Source organism: Labrus mixtus, chromosome 20, assembly GCF_963584025.1.
Source record: "Labrus mixtus chromosome 20, fLabMix1.1, whole genome shotgun sequence".
Classification (NCBI taxonomy): domain Eukaryota; kingdom Metazoa; phylum Chordata; class Actinopteri; order Labriformes; family Labridae; genus Labrus; species Labrus mixtus.
The window spans coordinates 8,465,961-8,485,624 of NC_083631.1; the positions used below are offsets into that span (position 1 = coordinate 8,465,961).

Here is a 19,664-nt window from a genome sequence, read left to right on the forward strand (position 1 = left end):
GTTCCGTAGTGAAGGAAAGCCGAGACGCCATTGAATTTTTCCGTTCAGTTTTTTCGTCTTTTTTGAGCTGGCAAAATGAGTTGTTCTGCAGTAAACTGTTCTAACCGACATTGTGGGAGCTAAGGGATCTTTGCAGTTTTTTCGGTAAGTAAAAAAGTGTGATTTATGTGTCATTGGTTGGTTAAAGTCGTTATCTAGCTAGCTAACACATAAGCAGTCTAAGGTTAGCTGAAATGTTGTAAAGCTAGGTTACTTATCCGGCATGATTTATCTTTTTATTTTATTTTTTAAAATGAGCAAACCTAATAACTGACATGCTATGTTTCTTGATATTGTTATATCATTATTGTGATTTAAATTGTATTTAAAACCAAGAATCGTAATATAAAATCCGCTCATAGATGCGGTTCATTGACTGTACAGTTATTTTACAGCAAAAATAAATAGTCTGGTAAAGTCTCAAAAAAGTATCTAGGGCAAAAACAAAGCCAAATAATTGTAATCTGGCCTGCATCATTACTAATGTGTACATGTTTACAGTCTGAGTGATAAGTGGGCTATGCCGAGAGTAACAGGTTTTACTTTCATCCGCTCACCGTGCAGACTGAAAGTCATAGTACTATATACGAGGGTAGAATATTTCTCTATGTATCCAGATAAAACTAAAGGTAAGCTCTGATTTAATATAATTGTTACTGATTTAAGAGACTAACTGAAACGTGAACACAAATTATCAACAACCTGCGGTGGTGTAATGTAATATTAACGGAGCATCATGCTGCTTAAACTGATAAATATTCTGCATTGTCTTCCACACACTACCAATTCAACAGTCACAAGTTGATCATATTGTAAATTTAATGACGCTCATTGAGAATTTGTACTAAAAATTGACAAAACCTGACAAAAATTGCGGTGACTGTGTCTGTGTCTGTGTTTTAACACCTTTGAAAGGAAGGTGTTAATGCAGGAGATCAGTGTTACACACAACATGCTGCTGTTATTGAAGTTAGGAGGAGACATAGGTACAATAAAAGAAGACATAAAGATCGCGTTTTTCCCCACATATGTTAATATGTTTTAAATGTCATGCATTTATTTTTGATTTCGCTTCAATAATCGTTAACGAAGAGAAACACCATGATTAAACTACAGGCTATTGTTGCCTTTTTATAGCCAAAGAAAACTGAACATCCACGGCCTCTGCATTCAAAAGAATTTCAACATTGACATTTATGTCTTCCTATTTCCCTCTTTTCACCAACATTATATTTTAAACAGGGATTTCCTTTTTCTCAGGCTGTCGTGTCTCTCCCCCAGCTCGCCCCCTCCGGTGCGCTCCTCTCCGTAATGCACTCGTCTCCTCCCTCTAAAGCCCGCTGCTGCTACTCTGTAGGACGCTTGGATTGGGGGACCTCACCAATAAAATACTATTTTATATTTTATAAGCAGTTTGCCACCACACTGCACTTTTACTCTCCAAAGGCATATGAGTATGTGCGTGACAACTTTAATAAAGCTTTACCACACAGTCACACCATCCACACAGCTGATCCAGGATTTACTGTAGCATCTTTTACAGCGCTAAAAGGTCATGTACAGTCAAACAGAGAGAAGGGAAAAGAAACAATCTGTGCTCTCAAATAACAAAGCAGTCTCAAATCTTTTTGAGGAATTACAGCTAAAAAAAAATCTACTTTGCATACAGTACATCCTCTGATAAATAAAGTGAAGTACTTTGATTGCATTTCTGTGGTGTTCCTGTAGGTGACCATGAAGCAGCCAGACTGAAGCAGCAGGTTGTGAAGGTGGATGCCATCATCTTGTCTTTGCAGCGCTGATTCTGAAGAGAACACCTTCACATAGGACTCAAAGGTAAAATTATCTCTCATATGATTGGACTGTGTTATTGTAACCGCTATCAGCATCAAAGTAATTTTAGTAACAATTTATAATCCTTCTTAAAATGTATGGAAGACTAGAAGAAGATTTTAACAGCCTCTGTGATTCTGCAAGAAGTCTAGTTCATGTTTAAATTGTTCTTCTTTCTGTCTTCAAGGAAATCAATGCTCAAAGGAAACAGCAGTCCAGACTCTGATTCCAGCTCCGGTGAGGTTCTGCACACAAATCTGATTATATGAGAATATTTAACATTAGTTTAATTTATCAGGCTGGCCCATGTGATGACAGTTTAAAATAATCTTCAATAGAAAGTGGCAGGAACACTTTTGTCTTAAAACATAAATTCATAAAGCTGATCATATTAATGGATTCATCCTGTCTTATTATATACATTTCTTTCCTCTAAAATAGTTACCCTGTCTTTAAAGCAAACTTTAGAAGCTGAAGTTTAGCAGAACCTGAGGACAGATCTGATTTCAGGTCTGAGGCATAAACATCACAGTAAAATCCATTATACTTTACATTTAACTCCATGATTGTTTTTCTTTATTACAGAAGATGCCCTCAGATTCAGATCCATCAGCAACACCTGACAACATGGAGGACTCGTCCCCTGAGCGTTTCCTGTCCTCTCTCGATGGAGTTTTTCTCTTCAGTTATTAACTCTTGAAAACAGCAGCACAAAATGCCAGACTGTTTGACAAGTCTGTGATTGAATAAATGGAAATGGAATCTCATGCGTATCTTGCTATGCTTATTGGCTTTAAATGTTTAATATTAAATAAGTTTTAAGGCCATTTATCTCAGTCGAGCCCAGCTGTGACAAGCTGAGCTCGTCTGGTAGCTTTGTTGTTGTCTTAGCTGTTGTTGGTCAAGAAGAAATTAATGTCAGTTCAAGGTTTCAAATGTGAGCTATAAACTTAACTGCTAAATTATTTTACTATGACCAACACTTTGTAGTGCTCCAGTTAATCAGAGACAGTCAATTCAGATTTAAAAAAAGTTTATTTAAACATTTTATGAAAAAAAAACTTCAATAAACAACTCCTGGCTTCATTAACCATGTGGAAAATAAGTAAGGGAGACCAACAGGTTGAACTGCTGGGACATAGGAGAAAGTATTAAAAATAATTGAACAAAGAAATCCAAACAAAAATCAAATAAAGTAAAGAGATCCTGGATGATTGTTTGACTGTTAAAATATGATGGAAAAGCAAATCCAACACAACCCTCCAGCATTTGGCCTTTCAAACACAGGGCAACATCATGGAAAGAAAAATAGCAGCATTGAATATTGACCAGGATCTCTGTGTTTTCTCTGAGGATGACTATGGTAGCCTTCTCACTGTTCACTGTCACAAAGCTCCAGACTCTGTCCACCTTCTTCAGTTGTGCAGATGTCGATCAGCTCCTCTGGGTGATGGCAGAGAGGACTCTTCATCTGGGAGAGCTGCTGGTGTAAGGTCATTTCTACCACAGTGGATGAGCAGGGCGTCTGACACAGGTGAAAGAAGGAGGAGGTTCCTTCAAACTATGTGACCCCAGCCTGACCACTGTAACAGGTGTGCAGACAAAGGTTGAAATTAGTCATTTCTAGTTTCTGTTGATTGTAAAATGGAAAAGAAAACATCACCTTTCTATTTAACATTTAGCTGGTGTATGACTCAGTGTGATTTTAATTTTAGAAGACTGTATTGTTAACAATAGCTTGTTTTTACAATCCTCTTATGAAACTTCAAAACAATCACAGGATATAAACTTTTAACAGATGATTTTAACTTACACTTCACCTCTGTGGAAGATGTCAGACCAGCTGCTTTTATCTCTTCTTTGCCTAAATGAAGACACGGAAACAATTGATTTACTGTTCAGTTAAATATATTAGAAAAGCAGACATGAATCACATTGCAGACTATCAGTTTCTAACAAAATACAACATATTTTACCACCTGTAGCCTACGGTCTGTGGTGCTAACCTAGCTTAAATATAGAACGATTTCGTTAAAAACAGAGGACCCAGCAGCCCACATATTTACAATAATGATCAAAATAGCGGGATTTTTTAAAACACAGTGTGTTTAAATATTAGACTTTGAATACGGTGGTTTGTTGTACTTACACATTTCTTCATAAGACTCGTAGACCGGCGGAGCGCTTTCGGCGTAGCTGGGCTGCGTAAGTCATCAGGGCAGTACGCTAAATGGGCGGGGCGTCTTACCAGGGCTCCTGCCCCCGGACCCTACTGCGCAGACTCTGGCTCCACATGACGTCAAAATCGCAAGATGGAAGCGCCCCTAAGCGGCATATTTTGGCTTCAAGAACGTTGAGTGGGAACAGCTACAGTGCGCGCCCACTGGTTGTATGTCGTCCACACATCACCACACGAGGTCAGTGTTGGCATGAGCACGTGTGTATGTCTGGATGTGTGTGCATATTAAGATTAAGAATCTGAGAGTGTTTATGAGAATAGTCATGTTTAATCGTGTCAGTGAGCACATATATATTTCTTTGTTAGGAAGAAATTGTTCAACAGAAGAATGAGAAATTAAAGAAAGAAATATGAAGTAAAGTGATAGACAGGATATTTTTGTTTGTATTTTCAGAACTGTTGATCATTTTATTTTATTGTACTTACCTGTTATGTTTCATATTTGCCTGTGAAAATAAATGTTAAAAGAAAGCACCATTGTGACTATGTGGATCATTTTGAAAAAGATAAAGTAAATCATTCTGCATGACGCTGACAGAGGAAGCATCGTGTCTTGAGTCAATTTATTAATTTTACCCTTTTTCAGGGCACAACAATAACAGTATCAGTGCTGGAAAATATGAATGTTCCCCGTGATGGTGGAAAATAGAGGAAGTAGTTTTTGTACGACTCTCCTGCTCTTGTCTCTCACTGTGTGTCTCTGGCACAGTAATACACTGCAGTGTCTGCAGTCTGCAGACTGTTCATCTGAAGATAGAGTTTACTGCTGGAGTCATCTCTGGAGATGGTGAATCTGCCCCGGACTGACGAGGAGTAATAGATATGAGAACTGGATGTGCTTATGAAAGCAATCCACTCCAGTCCTTTTCCAGGAGCCTGTCTGACCCAGTTCATAGCAAAGCTGCTGAATGTGAATCCAGAGGCTGAACAGGTCAGTCTGTGGGATTCTCCAGGCCTTTTAACCACTGCTTCAGATTCTGTCAGAGTCTGACCATCAACACCTGAAGAGACAGAAAAGAAAACCATCAGATGTGACACTTTCAGAACACTTTTTAGAGTAAAGATGAGTGATGATCATCACCTGCCCAGCAGACAGTAAAAAGCAGCAGTCCTGTCCTATAGTCCATCATGTTCAACTGTGTGTCCACTGTTCTCTGTCGTCCTCTCTGCTCTCACATAAGTAGAGGAGGAACACATCAGAGATTTGCATTGACTCCTCCTCAGATGGACTGAATTAACTTGGGTCTCAGTTTCTGTCTGTTTGAACTGGAAATTAAATGTTAGATGGCTTTTCCCCTTTGAGTCTGATTTGCGTGATCTGAATTAAATTGTGCATGAGGTTGAAAAAGTCAGTATTATTGTTCTAACAGGAAAGATGACCTATATTCAGTAGTGATTCAAGAGTCTGTTGGGGCCCGTTGTAAAAAAGTATTGTTGGGCCCTCCAACCAGCGTTCATCACCATCATGTCTGCCAGTGTCCCGACGTTTACTCCTCTTCCTTTTTTTCCCAGTTTATTTTTTCTCCTCTATATACGGATAATTCTCCTTCATTTTTCTTTATCAGCTTTCATTGACAAACTCTGGTTTCCACAGCAAAATAATGCATGCAACATTCAGCAGGGCAACATCATATATCATAGATCATTTTCTCAAAATACTTATAAACTGTCCACGAACTATAAGGAGCAAGAGAGGATTTGCTCATTATCAGGAACTACTTAGAGGACACTAATCAACGTTAGAAATAAATCAACAACCTGTGACCAATCAGAATCGAGTATAAAACCTGACCATAGTATATCATTCCAATATTCAGTAAATCAATACTCAGATTTTTTTAAACTGAAATTAAAGATGCTGATACAGCTGAATGAGCAGTGATGGTGGTAAACAGAGGAAGTAGTTTTTCTATGACTCTCCTGTTATTGTCTTTCACTGTGGGACTCTAGCACAGTAATACACTGCAGTGTCTTCAGGCTGCATATTCTGTCCTGTTAGAGTCACTGTTCTAGCAGACGTGTCTCTGCTGTAGCTGAACTTGATCTTCAGAGCATTATTTTGACGAAGTCCACTTGTACCCCACTGATGAGAAATCCAGTCCATCGGTTTCCCTTCACGCTGTCTGATCCAACCTGTTGCATAGCTGCTATCAGTCAGAGAGTAACCAGAGACCTGACAGGTGAGGGTCAGAGACTGTCCAGGCTGCACAACCATTGAGCCTGGTGTGGTGAGATCAATACAGTGCACACCTGTGGAAACACAAATCATCATTATCTCCATCACTCATCTGATTATTCTCTGTGTCTGATGTGATCATTAGTTATAAAGCTTCCTACTTGATCCAGCGACCAGCAGTAGAATCAGAGCTACAGAGAACATTTTTTCACTTGAAGTGATCTGATGGAGCTTCTGATCTTGAGATCTTGTTTGAGATCCCAGAAATGTATTATAAATAAACTTTGTTATATTTCTTTCACTTTTACTTTAAGCAATATAACTATATGAATCTATAAATGAGTCTTTTTTACTCTTCAACAGTGAACTGGTGTTATGATCATTATTGGTGTGAGGGCTCCTCCTCTGGTGGCTTCATGTTACTGGTGTTCAGGCTCTGAGGGGTTTTTGTTCAGCTCTACTGATGGGTTGTGTCACTGTGGGTCTTTGGCACAGTAATACACTGCAGTGTCTTCAGTCTTCAGACTGTTCATCTGCAGATACAGCTGCTGTCTGCTGTTGTCTCTGGAGATGGTGAACCAGCTTTTGACTGAATTAGAGTAGTATTGGCTGCTACCACCACCACTACTAATTGCAGCAATCCACTCCAGTCCTTTTCCAGGAGCCTGTCTGACCCAGTTCATATAGTAGCTGCTGAATGTGAATCCAGAGGCTGAACAGGTCAGTCTGTGGGATTCTCCAGGCCTTTTAACCACTGGTTCAGATTGTGTCAGAGTCTGACCATCAACACCTGAAGAGACAGAAAAGAAAACCATCAGATGTGACACTTTCAGAACACTTTTTAGAGTAAAGATGAGTGATGATCATCACCTGCCCAGCAGACAGTAAAAAGCAGCAGTCCTGTCCTATAGTCCATCATGTTCAACTGTGTGTCCACTGTTCTCTGTCGTCCTCTCTGCTCTCACATAAGTAGAGGAGGAACACATCAGAGATTTGCATTGACTCCTCCTCAGAGAGAAATAACATTTGACTTCTGTCTTGGATACTTTAAGTTGAAAGGTCATCAGTTGTATCATGCCAGTAGAGTGAAATCAGAGATTAACTTGATAATAGGAAAAGTTTTATTATTATTTTTCTTATAGCTAATCAATGATGCAGGAGTCGGAACATCCGTCATATAGATGTGATTTAAGTCTTCAAGATTTGACATTTTCTAAATCTCAGTACACCATGAATACCTGTTGTGTTTTATTAAAAGTCACACAGATGAACTCTGTTACCTTGGATCAAACAAAAGCTGCAGTGAAACTTAAACATTTGTCATTCTCTCTGCAGTCTGTTTCCCAAAGGTGTAAGACAATGAGGTTGACCTGTCCTCTCATGGATGATCTTTTCATCTCATACTACCAAAAGGATGAAGAATATTTTTTTGCATCAGTTCCTCATTTTATTGCCATGTACACTTTATCTATTGACTGTTTGTGTCACTGAACTTTTGATATGATCATTATTGGTGTGAGGGCTCCTCCTCTGGTGGCTTCATGTTACTGGTGTTCAGGCTCTGAGGGGTTTTTGTTCAGCTCTACTGATGGGTTGTGTCACTGTGGCTCTCTGGCACAGTAATACACTGCAGTGTCTGCAGGCTGCATATTCAGTCCGTTCAGAGTCACTCTGTTGCTGGAAGAGTCTAAGTCGATACTGAACTGGTTCTTCAGTGAATCTTTGTAGCGTGTTGTGGATCCAACTCTTTGACCGATCCACTCCAGTCCTTTCCCTGCAGGCTGTCTGATCCAGGCTGTCCAGTAGCCGCTAACAGAATAAGAGACCTGACAGGTGATGGTCAGACTCTGACCTGGCTGCACAGTCATAGAGGCTGGCTGTGTCAACTGTTCACACTTCACACCTGTTAAAAAGAGAACATGTTTAGTAAGAAATGATCAAGTTAAACTGCAGAAGAAGAACTGTTGACTTTGACAGATGCAGACAGACTCACATCCAGCTGCCAGCAGCAGCAGCAGAGCTACAGAAAACATGGTTGATGTTGAAAGTGACGTGCTGTGAACTCCACTGACGGCCTGATGGGAAGTTTTTATAGCTGAGTAACAAGGAAGCTCACTGAGTTTGCATACAATCAAACATATGAAGCATCAATGATGGTCTGACTGGAGCCAATAGAAGAGTCTGTTCACTGTTTTTATATCTGCAGAGTGAAAAGATGACTGGAAATCATCTCTTTCTTTACATATGATAACAGATATAATATATGTGATCGTACTGTAGGATCAGATTGATTGAAAGTGTTTACTAATAACTGGTTTCATTCATTTTAGGATTAATCTTATCAAAGAGAGCAGCAACAATCAATAAATAGGTGATAAGGAAATGCTTTTAGAAAGAGCTTTTCTGCTCTTCTTATGTTAATTCATATTGTGTGGATGTGATTATATATAATTACTCATTAATAATGTTGGTGTACTATCTTCATAACATGTGGAATATTTTAAATCTTTAACTGTTTCGTCCACGTGTTGATCTCTACTGTATGCTTGGAGTTCAAAACAAATGTAGACACAGTTTCTCCAAACAGATACAAAGAATTGAATCAGCTGCATTGAATAAAAACAGAAGTAGTGTTTTGCAAAGTCTGCAAACATTACTACCAAGGAAAAAAGGTTTAATTATGTAGGTCGAAACTGAATTTTCATCTCTTCCAGTAGATAACAGTATCAATGCTGATAAATATGAGTGTTCCCCGTGATGGTGGTAAATAGAGGAAGTAGTTTTTGTACGACTCTCCTGCTCTTGTCTCTCACTGTGTGTCTCTGGCACAATAATACACTGCAGTGTCTGCAGTCTGCAGACTGTTCATCTGAAGATAGAGTTTACTGCTGGAGTCATCTCTGGAGATGGTGAATCTGCCCCGGACTGACGAGGAGTAATAGATATTAGAACTGGATGTGCTTGTAAGAGCAATCCACTCCAGTCCTTTTCCAGGAGCCTGTCTGACCCAAGCCATATAGTAGCTGCTGAATGTGAATCCAGAGGCTGAACAGGTCAGTCTGTGGGATTCTCCAGGCCTTTTAACCACTGCTTCAGATTGTGTCAGAGTCTGACCATCAACACCTGAAGAGACAGAAAAGAAAACCATCAGATGTGACACTTTCAGAACACTTTTTAGAGTAAAGATGAGTGATGATCATCACCTGCCCAGCAGACAGTAAAAAGCAGCAGTCCTGTCCTATAGTCCATCATGTTCAACTGTGTGTCCACTGTTCTCTGTCGTCCTCTCTGCTCTCACATAAGTAGAGGAGGAACACATCAGAGTTTTGCATTGACTCCTCCTCAGATAGAGAAGAAAGTCATTTCATTTGGATATCACTTCTTTACTTTTGGAATTAAATTCTAAACACAAGTGTCCTTTCAAGTTTTTAATCGTTAGTTTATTTTTTTCAGCATCTCAATTCAGGCAGCCAATCAGTAAGAACACAAAGCAGAATAACTCACAGCTCCACTTTTTGACAGTTAGGGAACATAAAGTAACATCTGTGATCACATGTACCAAAAATATTCACATCTAACAGGAAGTTAATCCCCATCATGTTCTTTGATAGTGTCTTCTGTTCTCAACATTCATGGAGGATTTTGTCACATGGGCTCAGGGTATCAGAGAACAAAATTGGTATTAAAATCTCATTTTCTTATAGTTTGATTGAATAAGATCTCCATAGAGGAAGCTAAAGACCTCTGGTTCAGTTACTAATGTGAATGTGATCCTGATAATTGTGAGTTATTCTGTTGAAAACAAAGGTATTTTAATAATGTCTTACAGCTGTTTTTCTCCTTACTGTAAAAGTGAACTGGTGTTTAATATGTATAAAAATAAATATAATACATTTAATTTATTTGTTTTACAGAGTCACATTTAAAGAAAAACACTTTTAAACAATGGTACAAAAAGAAACATTAGCAATCTAAAGCAGTGTTTATAATGTTTCTATCAGTGATTTGAATTGTGGCAGGTCAGTAAAGTCTCAGGTGTGTTTGAGGAGAGAGATCCAGAGAGAGAGGGGCAGCAATGGAAAAGACTCTGTTCCCCTGGTTCAGTGCTTGGTGTTAATCATTGTTGGAGTGAGGGCTCCTCCTCTGGTGGCTTCATGTTACTGGTGTTCAGGCTCTGAGGGGTTTTTGTTCAGCTCTACTGATGGGTTGTGTCACTGTGTCTCTCCTGGCACAGTAATACACTGCAGTGTCTGCAGGCTGCATATTCAGTCCGTTTAGAGTCGCTGTGTTTCTGGAGGCGTCTAAGTCGATACTGAACTGGTTCTTCAGTGAATCTTTGTAGTATATGGTGGATCCAGCTCTTTGACCGATCCACTCCAGTCCTTTCCCTGCAGGCTGTCTGATCCAGGCTGTGTAGTAGCTGCTAACAGAATAAGAGACCTGACAGGTGATGGTCAGACTCTGACCTGGCTGCACAGTCACAGAGGCTGGCTGTGTCAACTGTTCACACTTCACACCTGTTAAAAAGAGAACATGTTTAGTAAGAAATGATCAAGTTAAACTGCAGAAGAAGAACTGTTGACTTTGACAGATGCAGACAGACTCACATCCAGCTGCCAGCAGCAGCAGCAGAGCTACAGAAAACATGGTTGATGTTGAAAGTGACGTGCTGTGAACTCCACTGACGGCCTGATGGGAAGTTTTTATAGCTGAGTAACAAGGAAGCTCACTGAGTTTGCATACAATCAAACATATGAAGCATCAATGATGGTCTGACTGGAGCCAATAGAGTCAGAGAAAGAGGTCCCAGGACAGACTGTCATACATAAAGGAAAAGCAGAAAGTCAAGAACAGAACCCTGAGGTTGTCCAAAATTCCTGTTAGAAAATATTGATGTAACACATTGTTTTCTTTGGTGTGTGTTAGAGTTTTAGCATGTGAGATCCAAAGTAGAGACGCTTAGTTGTTATCTAATCCAGGAGTAAACTGTGATAAACTTGTATTATATGCCACTCTACAAATATGAATCAATAGAAAGTAAAAGGTGAAGGGCGGCAGCAGCTCAGTCTGTAGGGACTTGGGTTGGGAACCGGAGGGTCACTGGTTCAAGTCCCGGTGTGGACCAAAATATGGAAGTTGGTCTGGTAGCTGGAGAGGTGCCAGATCACCTCCTGAGCACTGCCAAGGTGCCCTTGAGCAAGACACCTAACTCCCTCCCCACCATCAGCTCAGGAGCGCCCACCACTCTGGCTTCTCTCCATTAGTGCATGTCCATAGGATCCTGTTTCTGCATGTGTGTGTGTATTATGTGTGTTCATGACTTACAGAGTGTAAAAACTGAAATTTTGCGGGGATCAATAAAAGTAAATCTTAGTCTTAATCTTAAGAACCACTTATGTAAAGTCCTGTTCTATTAGAGTGACAGGCCTTAGAAGCAGATTGAAAAGGATGGTTTTCTGATTTTTTAGCATTAAGTATTTGATAAATCATGGAAACTTCACTTTTCTATTTATGTCCTGGACAGGCAAAACTTGACATCCGGTGTCACCTGTTCAGCTCAGTTGGTAGAGCAGGCGTCCTGTATGGCTATTGTCCTTGTTGTACTTGTCAGAGTTTGACCCGTGATCCTGAAGCATCCCCACATTTCCTGTTTCTCTAAAGCTGTCCTATCTCACAGAGACCAAGAAAACCCCATATAAAACATGACGTCTGTTCTGAATTTCTTCCCAGCTTGTTCTTCCTTCAAGCTAATGAATGTTTCTGATTTTTTTATTTAAATGAGATGAGATTGAGTAGTACGATTGGATTTGTATTAATATCCTTAATATACTTCTGTCACTTTTATTGGTGTTATGATCATGATTGGTGTGAGGGCTCCTCCTCTGGTAGCTTCATGTTACTGGTGTTCAGGCTCTGAGGGGTTTTTGTTCAACTCTACTGATGGGTTGTGTCACTGTGGGTCTCTGGCACAGTAATACACAGCAGTGTCTTCAGTCTTCAGACTGTTCATCTGCAGATACACCTGCTGTCTGCTGTTGTCTCTGGAGATGGTGAACCGGCTTTTGACTGAATTAGAGTAGTAGATGCTAGCACTGTCATATCTGATAATAGCGATCCACTCCAGTCCTTTTCCAGGAGCCTGTCTGACCCAAGCCATCCAGTAGTCGCTGAATGTGAATCCAGAGACTGAACAGGTCAGTCTGTGGGATTCTCCAGGCCTTTTAACCACTGGTTCAGATTGTGTCAGAGTCTGACCATCAACACCTGAAGAGACAGAAAAGAAAACCATCAGATGTGACACTTTCAGAACACTTTTTAGAGTAAAGATGAGTGATGATCATCACCTGCCCAGCAGACAGTAAAAAGCAGCAGTCCTGTCCTATAGTCCATCATGTTCAACTGTGTGTCCACTGTTCTCTGTCGTCCTCTCTGCTTTCACATAAGTAGAGGAGGAACACATCGGAGATTTGCATTGACTCCACCTCAGAGAAAATCTGAGAAACAAGTCACTTTCTTTACACAAACACCAACATTTGAACTATTTTTTCTGATACTGCTCTCTTTTCATGAGAAGTTTTGTATTTCAATGATTTTTGTTGTCAGGTTAAATTGTGCTGCGGGTATCGCTGTTGTAAGTCAGAACGTATTAAGATGGTGCCGGATAGTGCCAAAAGTTTTCCGGAAGAAGGAGACAAACTTGATTTCACACTGAGGGAAGGACTTGCGCAAACTCAGTTGTGTCCGAGTTATAGAATGGACATTAAAAGGAAGCACTCACTCTGTCCAGTAGATGGCGGTAATGCAGCACTTAACAATTTCATAACTGCCATAAAACCCACCAGAAGAAGATTATGTTATTTCACTGTTTTGTAAAACAGATTAGTGATGTAGGTTTGAAGTTTTGAAGTCAATATTTTCCATTTTATATAGTTTGAACTTAATGCTGTGTGTAAAGGAGGTCAGTCTAGTACTGAGTTGTTGAGATGCTTGATCAAGGAGTGACCTGACTGACACGCTTTTCCTTAGTTTGCGCTCAACCTTTACAAATGACTGACAGCCACACCGGGTTGTGGTTAGAACAGTTCATTGATCCAAACATGCAACAATGTGAATTAAAGTCCATCACTGAGCCAAACAAACTTCCCCAAACTCACAGTAACAGCAAACCTCACGTTCAGAAACCTTCCTGGATCACACACCTGACTTAGAGTCTTTCTAATATGCATACCTGAGCAGAAGTCTTACAGTGACACCCACAGTCAACATAAAGCAGTACAGTAAGTGGTCGTACAAGAGACCCCCACTTTTAGCTCTTACACTATGCCTGCAATTGGTGTGAATGTTTTTCTTTTTTTTGTGTTAAACATGCTTTTGGGTGCAATTTATTTATCTCAACACAATCATGGAGTCATGCTGAGTTTCTTTGTTGTTGTTTTTTCAAATCAAGAAAGTTGTATTTTCAGAAAAATACTTTCCATGTCTTGCTAACTGTTTAACTGCCAGCTGAATTGATATGAACTTTATTCATGAACCGTTAGCAGCATAGTCATGGTTGATATCGTGATAAATATCAACGTGTGTAACTTATGAATAAGTTACAACCTATGAGCGATTTTAACGTTTTGTGTTATAGAAGCAGAACATTTTTTAAGCTTTTGTGTTCCTCCTGTTTCTACTCGTTGTCCAGTGAGTGCAGCTGTGGTCGTGTAGAAAGCCTAACGCTGCAGATTTGCATTGACACTCTGGATTCTGACAGTTTTGTTTCAGTGTTTGCAGATGTTTGAGCACAAAGACATTTAGAGAAACTCCCACAGCCTTTAGTGGAAACCAGCTGCAGAGGAACTGAAACCTGTTTGACTAAATGCAAAAACTTCATCAGAGTGCTTTGCCTAAATGGATTTAGATCAATGAGAACAGAAGATCTGAATGTCAACCTTAAATAACTGACACTGACAGCACTCTAGTGGTTTTATAACAAAAACTACATTATTCATTTTTTAACTCTTATGCTCTGATCGTTAATATTCAACTTTAATCTCTCGATGTAACAGCCTGTTAAAGAAGAAATTTGTCGATGGGAAGATGGACTTGTCATAAAAGGGGAGACATGTCGAGTAGGTGCTACTTAGCCAGATAAATTCCAGAGAAAGGGCAAGGTCATTTTCTTCTGCCAAAAGGGTTCAAATAACTCCCAGGATGCACTGGGCATGCTACCTTCCAAGGTCGTTCCCTATTGGATGGACCAGCACTCCTGCCGGGTCTTCCTTTCTCTCCTCACAGGCTGGTGAGGCTTCACCCTTTGCTGCAGTGACCTCTTGCTCCTGCACTTCGTAATTCCACTCTCTGCGTGGTTTTAATTTTTACAGTTAAAGAAATGTACACAGGATAATGACATCTCTTATAGGGGGGACGGCCAATATTGGTTTTCCAGGGCCGATGCTGTTTTTTCAGGGTTGATACCAATATTAGTAGTTCACAAAACTGACAACGGATATTTGGAACTGATAAGCATTTACAGTCAAAATTTAGAATTGGAACAATTCTGAAACAAATGATCATTTGTCATTTATTTGCAAACAGTATTTCTGTGTGGGCTGTAAAGCACTTTGGTGAACAGAGGAAGAATGGATTGAATAAATAATTGTATGTATGACCACACCCCTCCTCCTCTGCTTCCGGTCAACACCTTTGGTCAACACAGGTGGATGATGTCCAATAACATGATCTTAATTTACAGATCCTATATAAAAAAAGACAATGAAAATGATTTAGCTTCATTAATCTCCATAAAATCATATCTGTAGACAAAGCGCAGCAAACAATCCACTCTTTGACATCATCTGTGGAAGTCCGTCTCCATTATCGTATCACAAGTTTCTTGTCGGACTGTAAATAATGTAACACATTAAGTTTTGACCGCGCAGAAGTTGATCGCTAATGAACGGCCACACCTGAAGCCCTCTGTCGTCACACGGTATCCCATGAGGTCCGAGACTGAACAGGTCGTTATCTACCAGATGTAAGCATAGCATCTCTTCTGTAAGAGAAGAAGAAAAACACATTTCTAAGTTTTAATATCGTCGGGACGAGAGGAATGAGCGATGAGAGGAAGGTTCGTGGAGGAGTTAGCATCTTCTGTTTACGTTTTTCTTCACACCAAGTAGAAGTGGTGAGTCAGTTGTGGTTAAACATTTATTATATTTAGCTATGTTGTACTGTATGTGTTCATGTGATGGTTACTGACATGCTACAAAGCTAAGGTTTACACTGTAAACAGTATTCTGAAAAAAATAAAATAATAGTCATGAGGATGTGTGGTTTGTGTCTAACAAGTTTTCTCACATCTGGATGATAAGATCTGTAATCCAGAGTGTAACAGCTATAGTAAAGTGCTCATTAATCCTTAGTAGAGTTTTTTTCTCCACATTTTACCTTCATAAATACATTTGAGCTTCTGTTATTTGATTATGTTTAGTTAAATCCAATGCTAAATGAATAAAATGAATGAAACTAGCCAATTAGTCCTGGTAGATGTCCTGTGAGACTGTCACTCCAGTTACCTCAAAAAAGAGGGAAAATTATTTACACTATTTCTATTTTTATAAATAGTGTATGTAAAGGATTACATTTATTAATCAAAACATTTCAATAGTTCATCGCGATTAATTGCATTTTTAATCACATGTTCGAAATTCCATTTTCGCATTTACAAAAATGCTAACTTTTATTTTTAATTTTTGTACTCTCTTTAGCTGAGAATACTCTACTTGCTGATTGAATTCAATCCTTTTGTTTTGAAAAAAAAGTAAGGCCATTCTGGTAGATGGAAGGTTACAACATGAACTTAAGCACGGAAACAGTAAGTGGTTAGAGATCCCAAACTGACGTGAAACAGCTCAAAGGAATGGCAACAAAGGTCAATGTGTGATGTCATAAGGTCAATGTGTGATGTCATAAGGTCAATGTGTGATGTCATAAGGTGGATATTACTTTGGACTCGTCAGCTGAGCTGTCTGAGAGTTTGTTGAAGTGAAATGAGACATTCAAAGATGCAGCAGTGTCCTTCTTTTACATCACTGAGACTACAGGGAGACACTGAGGACGACTATCTACGGGGAGGCTAAAGGGACAAAATAGCATATGCTTTAAAAAACGTAATGATGCCTTCATTTCAGACCTTAATTAATCACAATTTACTAGTTAATGGTGACAGCCCTACAACATTAAACTAACTTTACTGTGGAACATGAATAGAGGGTATCCACACCAGCCAAAATCGTACCTGATAGAAAACAACGTATATAATTGATAATGCAGTCTAAACCGTCATAAAAAGTGTGTCCAAGATGCCCAGCGCTGCAGTAATATATTAGGCATTGACAGGAGTTTAAGGGTCACCTAGCCTGGAAGCTGTTGGAAAATCTGCCATTGTTTTTTAAATATTTAGTTTAAAAATCAAGAGATAATTCACCCAAGTTGTCCTGTGAACTTCTGAGGAAGCACAGCATGCGTTGCTCTCTCTGATCATAAACTGGTTGATGATGAACTCATAACTCCTTTTATTATTATTATTTATTTCAGTCACAATAGTCAAATAATTCCCATACAAGGAGTTGTACACATATGGTCAGGATAGATAGAAACTCTGGAGCTCTGATGTGACGATAATTTTGGATATTAAGACAAGGAGGTCTTTCTCCAGATTTCTTCCCTCTGTTTGATTATCCTACTCTGATTGTTTGTGTTCATCAGAGCCGAGCGTGTGGTGGGAAAGGACCAGCAACATGGAGAGGTGGAATTGGACGCTTACTCAAACATCCAGAGGTACATAACGAAGGTGTGTGTTAGTATGTAGGGCTGACACCTCTAAATAGTTTTCTAGTCGACTAGTAGTCTTTATTCTAGGCTTGGCGTCTGCTAGTCAACAAATCATGATATATTTATTTTATACCTTTATTTAGATATAGGAAACAGTGGAAAGAGTCAGAAATTGGAGAGAGAGAGAGTGGGGAATGACATGCGGGAAAGGAGCTACATGTCGGATTCGAACCATAGCCTCCGTACATGGGGTTTGCACACTAACCACTAGGCTATCGGTGCCCCCCAACGAATGATTATTATATTAATTTGATTATTAACTAGAACAGCACGGAGAGTCCTGTCACTTTGGCCCTCTGAGCTGTAGATTGAAGACCTTGTAGATGAATCAGTTTGTCTTAGGCTTCTCACTAGAAAACTTTGTAGCTAGTGGAGAATGGTTGTGTGGCTTCATAGTAATGCTGCGTAAAACAGGCGTTTTACTCACTTACTGTTCCCAACATAATTCATTGGATCACTACACGACTTAACTAGAGCTTATCTGGACTCTCTCACATAACATAAAAAACATGCAACTTATCTTCCTCACAAGTCCACCTTCCATAAAGGTAAGTAACACTTGAAAAGGACTGAGACGAACAATGATGCAGCTTCTAGTTGGAATATTAAACTTGAAATTTGATCAAATATTGAGAGGAAGCATGAGTGCGTTGTGTATCTTTGTAAAAAAAAAGCCAAAATCCTTCATAGGAAAACTAACCGTCCGTCTGGAACACATGTGTGGCATGCTCAGGTGAGTTGAGCCTTTCTTTCTCTGAAATCATAGAAATAAACATAATGATGCCAATAATGGTATTGATGTTGGTTTTCTTTGATAATGATGATTTGAAGATGTTTTCTATGCTGATCAGAGCTCTCAAGAACTGTCGTCAATGTTGTGCTTTGCCTCTTTGCAATGCCTGTCAGCTCCTGTGTGTCCAATCTGACTCAAAGCTGATCGTTTGCTCTTACTGACATTGTTCCGTTGTTTTCTAGATCCTTGCTTGTGTTGTACATACTCTCTGATGTACCTCGCTTTGGATAAAAGCGTCTGCTAAGTGAATTGTAGAACTATAGCCAGTGCAAAAAACACGTAATCGCCAGCTAAGCTCTCGAAAAAACAACAAAATCAGTTCACAGGCCAAGACACATGGCAGGTTGTTAGCAAGTAGCCCCATGCTAGCGTAGACAGTCATGTTTTCAATATCTTTTGTAAGCCTGAATTACATTTATCTGTTCTCTGTCTCGTAATTTCCTCTTAGACTTCTTCAGTTTACAATGGCCATGTGGTTGTAGACCCAATGATGTTGATGAAAACATGACAATGCTTTACTGTCCAGGTGATGTTCCATGATTAAAAGTTGAGTTCAAATGTCCAATTTCATCCAATGCTTGCTGACTTGCAGACTTTGTATGTACATTTTCGAGTGCCTGGGGGGTCTATCCAAGCGTGCAAATCATCTTTTCTACGGCAGGCCTAAAGCAAACTTTCTGCAGACGTCCAGAGAGTGCGCTTGGAGTGAAGACTTCAAAATAGCTGTTTCATTAATTTATCAAAATAACTTGAGGTATTTCTGCAGATGTAGACGTGTCTTTTCCATTGTCATAAATACGGGAGTGAACTTGGTTAGATCCTCTCTGGGAATAAGCAAACAACAAAGGTCACTCATGGAATGTGTTTTTCCACAAATGCAATTCAGTGACACACTGAGTGCAAGAAAATACATCCGTTGCTTGGTGGTAGTAAAATACTTGACACTCTTGTTCAGTATTTTCAACAAAGATGGAGAGGATGAAAAGACACAAGCAAGGCAAGTTTTTCAATGAATACTCATGCAATATTTATATGTAATCCAAATGTTTTGTGCAAGTACAAAAACATTTTAGATTTGTTTTTAAATCAAGATGTTATAGCTGTTACAGTTCTATGAGTCATACATTTGGGTTGTCTCTTTTACTATGTCTTTGTTGACGTGGGGTATGTTGAAAAAATGTAATGAAATGAGCATTTTTACTCGGTCTTGTCTCGGGTCCCAGACTGGGCAGACTCTGTATTTTAAATCAAGACTGGTCCAGACCACCACTGACAGGCTATCTTTCCAAGTCATTACTGTGATTAGAAGGAAAACACCTCTTATGAACAAATAACTTCAGATCATTTGTAGTTTTATTTTTCCCCTGGCTACAGCTGCAACCTACCCGGTGTTACGGTCTAAATGAGTGACAAGCCCCCTGCACGCAAGATAATGATTTTTCATTCATATTTATGGTCTTGGTCTGGCCCTGCCTTGGTCTTAGTCTTGACTCGGTTTCGATCCTTAAATGTCTTGGTCTCGGTTAGTGTGGTCTTGACTACAACACTCTATGACCTATGTTTTTATTTCAATAAGCACCTGAGAAATGAAAAAAACACACTACAAAGTAAAGAAATAGCAGGGGTTCTTTTAATGACAGCGTACAGGCTCACTGGGGCAATTATCTAACAGCTATCATTAATTTGATATGTAACGCATATGGATT

General features: G+C 39.4%; 2 long non-coding RNA genes and 3 gene segments (V, D, J or C); 1 reads left to right on the top strand and 4 right to left on the bottom strand.

Moving 5' to 3' along the window:
* Positions 1-738: 738 nt before the first annotated feature.
* On the top strand, positions 739-2,639 carry LOC132995334 (uncharacterized). The gene is made up of 3 exons (XR_009677009.1): positions 739-1,875; positions 2,060-2,109; positions 2,458-2,639. It is a non-coding gene; the product is annotated as an uncharacterized LOC132995334 (long non-coding RNA).
* Positions 2,640-2,888: 249 nt separating this feature from the next.
* LOC132995338 (uncharacterized) lies at positions 2,889-4,256 on the bottom strand. Its single transcript, XR_009677014.1, has 2 exons — positions 3,686-4,256; positions 2,889-3,455 (listed from the first exon to the last, which is right to left on the bottom strand). It is a non-coding gene; the product is annotated as an uncharacterized LOC132995338 (long non-coding RNA).
* A 1,761-nt stretch (positions 4,257-6,017) lies between these two features.
* On the bottom strand, positions 6,018-6,523 carry LOC132995310 (immunoglobulin heavy variable 2-26-like). The segment is given in 2 exon segments: positions 6,018-6,361; positions 6,449-6,523. Coding segments are annotated over 2 exon segments (360 nt in total).
* A 1,274-nt stretch (positions 6,524-7,797) lies between these two features.
* LOC132995326 (Ig heavy chain V region XIG14-like) lies at positions 7,798-8,470 on the bottom strand. The segment is given in 2 exon segments: positions 7,798-8,190; positions 8,281-8,470. Coding segments are annotated over 2 exon segments (345 nt in total).
* A 1,969-nt stretch (positions 8,471-10,439) lies between these two features.
* On the bottom strand, positions 10,440-11,074 carry LOC132995296 (Ig heavy chain V region 5A-like). The segment is given in 2 exon segments: positions 10,440-10,804; positions 10,895-11,074. Coding segments are annotated over 2 exon segments (390 nt in total).
* Positions 11,075-19,664: the final 8,590 nt, after the last annotated feature.